Below are 12,739 nucleotides of genomic sequence, written 5' to 3' on the forward strand. Positions count from 1 at the left end.
TTTATCATTTGTCACCATGACTGTCACGTTCTAACAAATATTTAAGTGCGAAAGTGACGCAGGTGATAAAAATGCGACCATGATAGCTGGTCAGCGGGCTCAGCACGGTTCATTTTTATCGACTATCACTATGCCCGTCACTTTCGCACTTACATACTTGTTAGAACGTGACAGGCATAGTGACGAATGATACAAATGCGACCGTGCTACTAGGGCAGGTGATCATAGTATGGGATGGTAATCACCATTACCTTTACCTTTGTGCGCCAGGTCGTCCATGCGGTCCAGCACCCCGTCGGGCGGCCAGGGGCTGATCGGGGGGAGCTGCTGCGCTGGCAGCATCGTGTACACCCCGTATTCTTCTATGGTGCTGCCCTGGACAGATAACAACAGATTTGAATCATCATCTTCCACGCGTTTGTCCCGGATTTTCGCCACGGCTACGCTAAAATGTCTAAACAGATCTCGATGAGATTCGGGACACCTGATAGTTTATAACCTTGAAAACCATGATATTTTTTTATCCCAGAATTAATGCATACCTACTGTACGATTAAACAAAATTATTCATAATTATACATTATTTGAAACGAAAAAAGAACTTTTAATTTTAATTATTACTTACTTTTATTTCGTGCAGTTTGGATAAAACTGAAAATTGATGTTAAAAGGATAGCTTATGGTAAATTCATATTCTGATTTACTGTAACTGTAAGTAATGAAAATTGAGGTTTTGTTTACAATTTTTCGAGAATTAGTAAATAATAACTATAAGTATGTAGGTAAGTAAATAAATATTAACTACTAAACAAAATAGTTAACAAATAGTTAGTCTTTAAATAGTCAATACATAAAAAATCAACCACTGTGCTTAAGACCTTTTGTTGTATTCCTTTGAAGGAGTAAGTATTCATGCAAATGGACACATTATTAGAGTTCATAATATAATAATAATAAACAATAAGGGTCAGATGCAGAAGGCGGTGATCTTGGACACGGCGCGGATAGTCCGCCGGTTCCTCTCTCTGCAGTCCTGACCACCGGCAGCTTGGGCCTTGCCCCGCTGCTGGCGGCACCCTAGGTTAGGTTTTTTTATAATATGTTTATACGTATTTTGTATTGTTTTTGTAAGTGTTTTTGTATTTTATTTTTATATCCATATTATAAAATAACCTAGCCTAAGAGTTCAAATAAATAAAATAATATAAATAATAATAATAAATATTATAGGACATTTTTACACAAATTGACTAAGCCCCACAGTAAGCTCAAGAAGGCTTGTGTTGTGGGTACTCAGACAACGATAGATATAATATACAAATACTTAAATACATAGAAAACAACCATGACTCAGAAACAAATATCTGTGCTCAACACACAAATAAATGCCCTTACTGGGATTCGAACCCAGGACCGCGGCTTCACAGGCAGGGTCACTACCCACTAGGCCAGACCGGTCGTCGTATATTTGGATATGTTACATAAAGGATGCCCGGAATCACTGAATCTTTGGGCAAATGCAGACTTCGTAAGATGATTTGGAGTTAAGTAGGAGTGACCTGTTGTTATGAAAAAATTATAACGGGTAACTCACGTAATTTAACTCTGAGTCGGTGTATACATACTATAGTTCGTTTTTTTTAGCATTAGAAATAAGGTAAACAATCTTGATGTTTCTTTTAATTGAAAAATATATTTTAAAAATAAATTACGGTAAATATGTAACAATTATGAATCTAATACGATCTTTTATAGTCTTCTGCTTTCATAAGTAATAGTTATTGATTAAAAAAAAAGTGTTTTTCAATTAAAAGACATGTCAAAATAGCTTACCTTCTTTCAAGTTCTTTCTAATGCTAAAAAAAACGAACTATACACTGGCTAAAGGTATTGCTCCATTTTGACGGATGGAATGATGTTGAGCGCCTTAAATTGTGTGAGTGACCCGATGTATAGTACATTGTGTAATAAAATATCAAGAGTTTATAAAAACAAAAGATTTTAAAGTAACCAATAAGATTCTGTTTTCCAAATTTGTATGAAAAGGTCCAGAAAATAACCTACATAGTCAAAAATTATCAAGGTATACATTTTTTGTGGTACTGAAACTTCTTTATCGTATGGATACCTACATTTTTCGAACGAGCGAGCGAAGCGAAGTGAAGTTCTTACATTCAACTTGGAACACGCGGCTGGCTAGGGGCACGTCCCGGAATTTCGATGTTTTTAAGCTGAACTATCAGAGTATAGTTTGATACACAATAACTTAAGTAAATTTGTTCTAATTTAAATGAAATTGGCTAAACGTGTAGTTGAGGGCATTATATTTTAGACATTTTAGTCATTAAATTATGAGCAGGCTTGATCAAGGGGATATGGAGCTAGAAGAGTCTAGAAAGTCAAAAAGCTATTTGTGAGGGGTCTTGCTATTCTGGTCATCTTGTTTGCAAGAAAGTATGGTGAGTTTGGTATCAAATGAAAGTGCTCGGCTTACACATTTATAACATTGTTTTTGAATTTGCCATTTTAAAATAATTAGCGAGATAAATTAAACATAATATAGGTATTTGACATTTGTCAAAAGAGATTACGGCTTACCACAGATCGAGTCTGTGCGGAAAGAGAAGAGTCGTGGAATGTATATATATAATAAGTACCTATATTCCAATACTCTTCTCTTTCCGCACAGCTAGACTCTACAGATTATTGCAGCAAATCGCATGCGGTTTTCGATCCATTGCCGGATAAATTCTATTGATCTACGAGGGGTATTCAAAATATTCTCGGTATGAGAATGAAAACAAACAAGTACGAAAAGTTTGATATTTTTATTTTTCAATATACTCCCCCCCTATGTTCATACACTTAAAAGATCGATCAATTACTTTTTTTAATCCCTCGTAAAAATATTTTTTATCTTTCGTGTAAAAATGCTCCTCCACTGCCGCCTTCAATGCTTCATCGTCAGAAAATTTATTTCCACGCAGATCCTTTTTAAGATTGGGGAGCAAAAAGAAGTCGCTGGGGGCTAAGTCCGGACTATACGGTGGGTGAGTAACAGTTTTAAACCCACGTTCAACAATAGCTGCCTTGGCAATATGAGCAGTATGGACGGGGGCGTTGTCATGCAGAAGCAGAATACCTTTGGTTAACTTTCCTCGCCTCTTTTCTTTAATTACATCCTTTAATTGACGTAGAATGTTAGCGTAGTACTGTCCTGTGATATTTACACCTTTTTCTTTATAATCGATTAGTAATACTCCTTCACAATCCCAAAATATCGTGGCCATGACCTTGCCAGCTGAAGGGATGACCTTCAACTTCTTGGGATGAGCTGAACCCTTAATGTGCCACTGCATGGACTCTTGTTTACTCTCTGGGTCATAATGATGAACCCAGGTTTCATCTCCAGTAACTATTCTTTGCAGCACCTCATCAGGATTTTCACCGCACAGGTCAATAAAATCGGAACAACAAGCTACACGCATGTCTTTTTGAAGCCGAGTCAGCATTCGCGGAACCCATCTTGCACTTACTTTTGACATATTAAGATGGTCATGTATAATATCATGTACGGTACCAATAGAGAGATTGGTTACTTGTGCTATAGATTTTACCTTCACTCGACCATCTTCCAATATAAGTTTTTCCACTTTATCAATATTTTCTTGTGAAGTAGCTACTACAGGCCGGCCAGGTCTAGGGTCATCTTCAATACTCTCCCTTCCGCGTTTAAACTCGCTTGACCACTTTTGAATGGTAGATAAAGAAGGAGCAGACTCACGGTAAACACAATCCATTTCCTCTTTTATGGTTTTTTGATTTTTACCCTGTTTTGTCAAGAATTTTATCACGCATCGATGTTCTAATTTAGTTAACATTGTCAATTCGCACAGGATGTTCATGTTTGTTCAGCAATTGCAGAAAAACAAAAGACTATCTCGGTTCGAATTATACTTTTTTTTAATGTCAATGAATAAACCTTAGCGGCCAGTAACGAAAGAAATTTTAGAAGAGGTCGTAAGATATCAATACCGAGAATATTTTGAACGCCCCTCGTATCATTTTTCGAACCGCGAGTTCTCAGTTCGGGGCGGACTACTAGTAAATAGAAGTATCAAATGTACTATGTGATAAAAACTATCCTAGGTCCATCGGCGAGCCTTAAGCTATCTCCATACCTTTCACATAAATCGGTTCAGCAGTTTAAGCGTGAAGAGGTAACAGACAGAGATATTAGTGATTTCTTTATTTTTGTAAAACATAAATATTAGTTGGGATATAGTATGGCTGTGGATTTTATCACACATGTTAATAGAAAAGGAGTACTCTTGTATGCGGTTATTAAAAGTTTAATCACATTTGGCTTTAGACCTTAACTTTGATTTTGTCCGCAGGAGAGGCGTGACGTGAACCTAATTACTGTATGGTCACATACAATTCTAGTACCTAAGTGACACTTTAAAAAAATCGTATACCTTTAAACCCTTTAAACAAGCAATTATTCTGGTATATTTATTTATTTATTTATATCTATTTCGGGGATCTCGGAAACGGCTCAAACGATTTCGATGAAATTTGCTATATGGGGGTTTTCGGGGGGAAAAAATCGATCTAGCTTGGTCTTATCTCAAGGAAAACGCGCATTTTCGAGTTTTTATAATTATGTTTTCCGAGCGTTGCACGGTCTCCCAGATATTGTTTATTAAAGGAAGACGTAACTGCTTGATAAAAATTAATTCATGCCATGTAATGGCGCAATTGATTTAGTTTTAATGTTTTTGAGAGAGTAACCGACACTGGATAAGATCGGAAGATGAACTACTATACAGTGTGTGGCCTACAACACGGGTGAAAAATTAAAACGTAGATTCTACTCCTCAAACAAGACAATGTTTGTTCAGCGACTTTTAAAAATAACTTGTGGTTTGTATTTTAAAACACTTTAAAATTTATTCGAACACGCAATGTATTACGAAATTGATTATGCCTGTACGGTGACAAGGCTGACGGGCAATGTCAATTAGACGGAATTTAAAGTACATTGAAAATATTATTTAGTTTGTTTGAAAAAGGGACAATTTTAAGACTACATCATTTCAAAAAGTTGTTGAACAAAAGTTTTATTGTTTGAGGAGTAGAATCTACGTTTTAATTATTCACCCGTGTTGTAGGCCACACACTGTATAGATCCTATCAAAATCTTAGCAAAATAAATAACCCTATTTCATCAACACACGAGTTAAGGTTCCTGACATAAATTGACGTAATGCCGAATGCATACATAAAACGCTAAATCGATGTTATATCATAGTATCGGTATGAATATCAGTATTCGTTTTCATATATGTATATTTTACAGGGCCGCCCACACCCAAGACCTAAATCTGTTTTTTAAGAACTATCCACACAAGATTTATCAGAAATTAAATTGCAACGATGCATTAGCCCGTAACCAACGGCAGTGTTTCGCGACCGGTAGGTATTTTCAATTCTTTATTAAAATGGTATCAACGTTACTACATAAATGCTTTGTAATATTTTTTATACTAAAGTGCTGCCAGGCCGACGAAAATTTGAGGTGGGGAGAAAACGTTACCAAGTTATATGAGTTGATCTCAAGTGCCGTTAAAGATGGTATTGGTGTGTTCCTTACCACTGCTTAATATATTAGAATAATACATCAAACCTTTTACAAGCTCATTTAAACCACAATTACTTATCGTATGTAATGTGTGTATTTACGTATGTATCTATTTACCATCAAGTGGGTTATTGGAGACAGAATAGTAAATTTTGACCATGAACTAGTTGAAAACTTTACCCTAAGGTTGGTAAATCCTGATTCAAGGCTTATAAAAAATTCAGTGCTGTCAGCCACGTTTATATAATTGGGAAATATTTATTTTGTCTAATGTTACCCCTCCGGCCCCCAATTATCCCTCATGATGGTAAGTTTTTTTTTTCAATTTGTAAAACATTTGAACACCTTGCTTATGGTAGGTATTAGTTTGAGCCGAAAATTAGTATAGGTACTCTGGAACTTTGTAATAAATCAACACGAGCTCAAAGTTGGGCTTGTCCGAATCGTTGCAATAAGTACGTACACGTACTGATGTGCCAAAGGAAACTTTCCAAAATTGCGAAATGTTTCAGAAATTTAACGTAGGAAAAATTCAGAAAATTTCTTACATTTTTGTATGAGAATTGAAACTTTCCAATTTTAAATTTAAATTTCCCATATTTCCCAGTGAAAGTTTCATGAAATTTCCGAGAATTTATAGAATTTTATGGAAACTTTCCGCAACTCGCACATCTGTACGGTACACGTACTTAAAAACGGTTTTTTTAAGAAATAGAGAGTCGCCGTTTAGGCTTGTGCCAAAAACGCACTACTTACTTACTTAAAGCTACACTATATTGAATCTAATTAATCACTTACAGCACAAAACATATTTGATATCGTATCGTGTTGTATTGTTGGGTAGGTATCTACTTATTAGTTAGGAAGACGAGTTATTTGGCATTCAATTCGCTTGCAGCTTGTTTATACTACTTTTTCTACTCCCGTACTTTTATTTGTCATTTAAAGGGTCGTGCACACACCTTTAAAACCCTACCTTATAGTTGTCAAGTCTTTAGTCTATTCCCCAAAAAAGAATTTGTGCATACACGCAGTATCTTTTTGGCGATTTTACGATACTTCGTGTAATGACCACTTAAAAAATATTGAATGAAATACAGTGTTGCCAACCTTATTTTAAATGTCATCTCTGACAAATAAGTGAACCATAGACATGTTTTTTTTTCAATTTCATTCATTCATTCATTCTTTTCCCACCCGTACCCTCCATTTTTGCTGCTTCTTGAATTAAAAATATTTGTTAAATTTACAATTTTTTTTCAAAGTAAGTGCTAGGTCGTAGAAAAAGTATTGTATGCAACGCGTTGTTTAACTGAGTCAAAATATACTCGTGGCATCTTTATTAACAATTTTCGGCTTCGCCTCAAATTGTTACTCACGCCACTCCCCTTTTTTGACCTCTCTTAAACAACGGTTGCATAAACTGCTATTTAACGCTTTTATGTCGACAATATCGGTCATTTTAAAACCTGAACTATTCAATTTACAGATCTCAAAACTTCACAATTAACTAGAAGAATATTTGTAAATGACTCGTTATATCAGGTACACCTGAGTAAACTAAAAGACGTAAATGGAATTAAAATGCATAATATTGTTATCAAACGCAGCGGTCCAGACATTAATTCTACAATATATATTAACAATCCTTTAGAAGCTAAACTACCGCACCCGTTCATGTCTTTGGAAGAATTTAAAAATACGTTAGTGCAACAACAACTTAAAGACCGGGAGGCGTTTTTGAGATCGAAAAAGAAAGCAGAATACGGTAAAATGTGGGCAGATATAAAAGCTACGGCTAAATTAAAAATAACGTCCACTTTACCAAAACAAGCTCGTCAAGAAGGAAAGATACCAAAGAAAACTGGAAGTAACTTAAGCAATACTAATACTAAAGGTAAATTGGAGAAGGTGCAAGAGCATAAATCAAATACAACTCATATTCATAAACAATCAACAAAAACAAATACAGTTAGTAAACCTTCTACCGCATATTTCCGCGTTAAGCTTCTAGATTTAGTGCAAAAAAATCCAACAATGCACAGGTCACCTACGAATAAAGCCGACAAGAATAGCATTAATTCAAAAACTATGAATGTAGTAAAACAAACAGTTACCACAAAACCGAGTAATGTCAATAAAGAACAATTATCAATTGTTGAAGATTCAAAAATTAGTACAGAATATCCATCAAGCACAATTGATGGAATAACTATTAAAGAAGAACTAGCTGCTAGTAATGATAATCATGGATTAAGTACAATTGATGGAAAAATAACAAGTACAGTAGGAGAAGCAACTAAAATTGATGAAGACGTATGGAAGGGTGTTCATGAAAAGGAACTGACAAATATAGATGATGAAAGTGAAGAAACGAGTACTGTGGAATTAACAACAGAACCTTCTACTACTACTACGACCACTTCTACTACTACAACTCTACCTGCGCCCACTACTACTAGACCGAGATGGAGTGTAAGTAAATTTGCAATAAATTGGGTAGGTAAGTAGAGTTTTAGGATAATTATATATTGAGTTTTTAGTAAATTTTTCCTATTACATACATATATTAGTAATTTAAAAGCTCGAGAAAATACACTTCATGGGTTGATATGTAAGTAAAAAAAATTGACATCAGTGGCATAAATAGATGAACATGATAATATATGTAACGTGTGTTCTATCAGTTTTTTGAGGTTAGGCTTTAGAGCTACGGTGAGAGTCCGCTAACTTTGCACCAATTTAAACAGAACAAAGTGAGGTCGTGTCATTATAACGTCAATCTTTCATAGAAACTTGACATTAATGATGACGTCTCCACACTCTGTTATTGCAAATGACATGCAGAGGTCGCTTTGTCCGACTCTACTTGTTGGATTTGTAATTTGTAAAGACAAGCAAGTTCTAATGAACTAGGAAGTACCTACATAAAAAATAGACTTGCGTTTTTAAGTAGTAGGTAGTTAATTTTACTAAATATACGTTAGTATGTAAGTTAATAATTATACGGCTAAATAGAATAGGAATTAGTTTTTAATAAGCAGATACGTCCGTGAGTGATATCTACTACTATATATTTTTTTTAATTAAAGGAAAGAAACATAAAATTTAGCGCTCCGGGCAAGACACAAACTTGCCAGAAGCGATTAATAGGTAATTTGCACTTTTCCGTTAATATAAACATTTGTAAAATATAAATTGAACTTCATATTTTCAGAAACCTCGCGTGCTTTTGGGGGATAAGCCGGAAGGCGCTTCAACATCAACAACTAGTTAATTGATTTTTGTCTAATTCTAATTAAAGCTGTAATTTACTTAAATAAATAAACCATAATATAATATATTTAAACATATTTTGGCTCTAACAATAAATACAATAAAGTCACCCGTCCTATTTATTTAATACTCTTACACTTACGCTAAATTGCTGGTAAGATTTAATCTTCTTTTAAGAGTTTGAATTACGTATATAAATTTTAAACACCGATAGGTATTAAAATGGGTCACTCACGTATTTTAATATAAAAACAGTCTGCATCGGTCTGCCAACACGTGCTCCCGTTGAAGATTCTCGTTATGAAGCGAAACATGTTGATCAATTTTCGACTTAAAATACGTGAGTGACCTGTTTTAATATATTTAATATGTCTGTGTCTCATGGACGTTTAGGTAGTTATTAAAATCAAACAGTTACCTCGAGCGGTACATTTAAATTGACACAGAAAATATAGAAGCAGGCTTCTATTATACCGTTATTATTTATTAACCTTAATATTTTTATAATAACCTATTATATTTGATGGGCATTGAAGTATGTATTTAAATAAATGATATTACTTATACTGATTTTTTTTTTACTTATTTCAATTTTTATCGCATATAAAGTTTCTGCATTTAGAGTGATAAATATTACAATAAAACTATACTACTCTTGATACTAGCTCTTAGTAAATGAAGGGGAGCAGGGAACTTTGAATGTAGTTACCTATTTGCAATACATTGCGTCTTAGAATAAACTTTGAAGTGTAATAAAAATCAAAACATAAGTTATTTTTAAAAGTTGTTGAACAAATTTTGGCCAGTATGAGACATAGCCTACTGTTTTATTTATTGCTTCTGTTACAGGAAACAGCCTGTATATAAATTAGCGCCGGGGACCGTTGTTTCTCATAAAGTTCTAAGTCATAGTGTATTGTTTGTCATATTATCATTAGTCATAAAACTGAAACCGTTAACTTTTCAGGATTTTCGTAAGGTTATCCTATAGATAGGTTAGGTTGGTTTGTTTTATGGCAATCCTGAAAAGTGACGCGTTTCTGAACCAACTGAATTATGACATTTATGACTAACTAAAATGCGGACAAACAATACATTATGCAGTGATACATACCTAATTAATATTAAGCATCTCATAATTGCCAAGACAATTAAAATATAAATCAACGGGTCACTCACGAAATTTTGATTGATTATAGCTCGTGAGTGACCAGTTTTAAAATAAATTGAACATGTTTGGAGTCTCATAGAAGTTTTATAGTTTATATTAGATAAACCCTAATACATATCTAGATCCTGGTTATAGTATTGTCCCTTTACCTATCTATTATATCTACTTACAGTTGTGCCTATCTACCTACCTGTCATACCTATATGACACTTATAGGAATAATAAAATTGTTTTAATCACAGACATAGAATCCGCGCTCGCGCTTGACAGACAGCTTAAGTGTGCGAAAGGGAAGCCATCACGTATATGAACATCCCTTGAGTGCGAAAGAGTTAGACTACCAATAGGAAAACGTAACCACTTTTGAGTTTGACGACGGCCGCGGACGGCCAAGAGCGTATCACGGTAATTTTCAAATTGAAAAATATACATGGATTAGGACGAAAAGTATTAAATAAAGTAATTCAGTGAAGATGGTGTCTTGTAGTGTGCCGGATTTCAGTGTCACAGGGCCAAATAATCCAAGCAAATACTCATTTCAGAGGATTTATGATATTCCGAGCGAAATTTTCATAACGATATTTTGTCAAATTAACAGCGTAAAAAGTGTAAGAAGCCGGTTTATACAGTTAATTATAAGTTTTTCTTCCTTTGCGTGCTAATATGGTGTCATATTAGTCTATAATTTAAAATATTTTGTGTAAAAACATATCCTGTTACTTTACGCTAGGGCTTGACAAAATGTTCATATGACAGTATCGATAACTTGTCGGCATATTAATAGCTATGTAATTATTTCTTCACAAAACATCATTAAGATATTAGCTTTTATAACCGACTTCAAATAATAACGATTGTTATACCTTTTTGAAGGTGCTCATGTTTAGCGGTAAATTTAAACTTCACTTTCCAACACAGTAAGAGTTACATTAAGATAATTCTGCAACAATTTTGAAAGCACACGCAGTGTAGGTGTTATTTATACTTCATATTGTCGTAGAATTTTAACGTTTTAAATAACACATTTGAAAAAGTAGTCGATAAAGCAATCAAACATCGACAGATTATTAATATGTTGTAACATGACATCACTATTTTTGATCTCACACAGACAATTTACGCACACACTTGCATTTCATTTTTGGTCGCACTTTTGAAGATTGACAGTTGTTCTTTGTCATTTAATTCTATGGTTTTAATTAACCGAACTCTTCCATTTTCTGTTGAGGGGAATGAAAACTTTACTTGGTAGCTACCTAAATGAAGATTTACTTATATGTGTAATACATTTAATTCATTAACCAACTTAACAAATCAAAAATGCTTACCTAAACTGACTCCTTAAAATAAAAATCCAAGTTATTGCAAAAGCAATAACTGAAACAGACTTCAACTGGCGTCCACCATCACTTAAACTTTTTTTTAAAGTTCACAGGACCCGTGCCTTCGTGTTCGCGCCAAAAAAACGTCAACTGTCAAACGGGCCGCATCGCGCGCTCCCGTACAAAGATACCACTTCACTGATTACAAAACACAATCTCACGTGGGGCTCTGGGTCTATACCTTTATAAATATAAAGGGCCCAGCGACAGACTGAGACGGAAATATATCAGTACTACGTAAATGAAAGAGCACGCGAGACCGCCGAGTGTCAACTCCTATTGTAAGCCGCTTACTGCATTTGGGATTGCTCATTTGTGCGAGAGAGACGGCTTTTTATGTGCGTTTCTGTTTTAATTTATGCCCCGCCCATTCCTCATATTATCCCCCCCAGTGGTGGGGCGACTTGGCCAGTTTTAAATTATCTATTATAATAAAATTATTTCGCAAAATAAGGGGTTAGTGACGATGGTGGTATTTAATTTATCGCTTTAAGTTTCTTATCGGCGGTGCGTTTGGATTTAGCTAGTTAGAGCTTATTCAGTTCACTTTGTGAAAATTTAATCTCATTAACAATAATTATTTATTACATTTCATTTTTACTTCTAAATATTGTTAAGTTGTTAATTGTTATTACAATTGTAGCAAATTTATATCAAATATAGCATATCAATATTGTAAAACATATGTCTACCTAAATGTCGGAGGCATCGCTTTAAAAATATTCGTAGGCAAGCCGGAGCTAATTCGATTTTCTTTTTCTTCATGAGCTTTACGAAAAGTTCTTAAATGGCGGGAAATTTGAAAATTATGTAAGCAGGTGAGAGAAGACTTTTAGAGACGCTCTGCCATTGCTATCGTAGATATTAATGTTTAAGATGGGGATTTAGGCACTAGTTTGTTAAACACACTTTTAATAAGTATACTTATATCATACCAACCTATGTATATAAACGAACATTTTAAAATAGTAAATATTGGCTACCTATAGATAAGTCTGTTGAAACTTTAGAAACTTTTTAGGGGGATATGATTTTTAAATAGATCCCATTTAAAAAAAAGTTTGAATAAAATAACTAAAGCAAAACCCGAACGCAACCCGAGCACCTAAACGGTTTAATTCCTAATAGGCTCTCAATTTAATTAGTGCTTGTGGTCTCTTTCGTTTCACACTAACTGCACCACCACCCGTTTTCCGTCCTCTTTACACCTCTCATCATATTCACACAGACTACTATACATTCAAAACGATACCAACTCTATGCTTC

The 12,739-nt window shown here is 34.4% G+C and overlaps 2 protein-coding genes across 2 annotated transcripts in view; one reads left to right on the plus strand and one right to left on the minus strand.

Annotated features, from left to right (window-relative positions):
* LOC134654631 (paired box protein Pax-6-like) overlaps positions 1-12,026 on the minus strand; it is a 72,148-nt gene extending 60,122 nt beyond the window's left edge. The window contains exons 1-2 of the mRNA XM_063510104.1: positions 11,420-12,026; positions 258-375 (exon numbers count right to left, since the gene is read on the minus strand). Coding sequence (XP_063366174.1) covers positions 258-342 — 85 coding nt within the window. The 5' untranslated portion in view covers positions 343-375; positions 11,420-12,026. The remainder of the gene's footprint in view (positions 1-257; positions 376-11,419) is intronic.
* On the plus strand, positions 5,469-8,959 carry LOC134654882 (putative mediator of RNA polymerase II transcription subunit 26). Its single transcript, XM_063510343.1, has 3 exons — positions 5,469-5,643; positions 7,134-8,119; positions 8,862-8,959. Exons 1-3 carry the CDS (start codon positions 5,505-5,507, stop codon positions 8,919-8,921), a joined length of 1,185 nt encoding a protein of 394 aa, XP_063366413.1. The 5' UTR covers positions 5,469-5,504; the 3' UTR covers positions 8,922-8,959.
* Positions 12,027-12,739: the final 713 nt, after the last annotated feature.

This window comes from Cydia amplana, chromosome 15 (genome assembly GCF_948474715.1).
Source record: "Cydia amplana chromosome 15, ilCydAmpl1.1, whole genome shotgun sequence".
Taxonomy (NCBI): Eukaryota; Metazoa; Arthropoda; class Insecta; order Lepidoptera; family Tortricidae; genus Cydia; species Cydia amplana.

Excerpts from the sequence above, each read along its gene's own strand:
- LOC134654882 (XM_063510343.1), top strand. The coding sequence starts at position 5,505 with ATGGTATCAACGTTACTACATAAATGCTTTGTAATATTTTTTATACTA. Across the intron at positions 5,644-7,133 it reads TGCCGTTAAAGATGGTATTG|ATCTCAAAACTTCACAATTA; the intron begins GTGTGTTCCTTA and ends TTCAATTTACAG. Across the intron at positions 8,120-8,861 it reads CTACTAGACCGAGATGGAGT|AAACCTCGCGTGCTTTTGGG; the intron begins GTAAGTAAATTT and ends TCATATTTTCAG.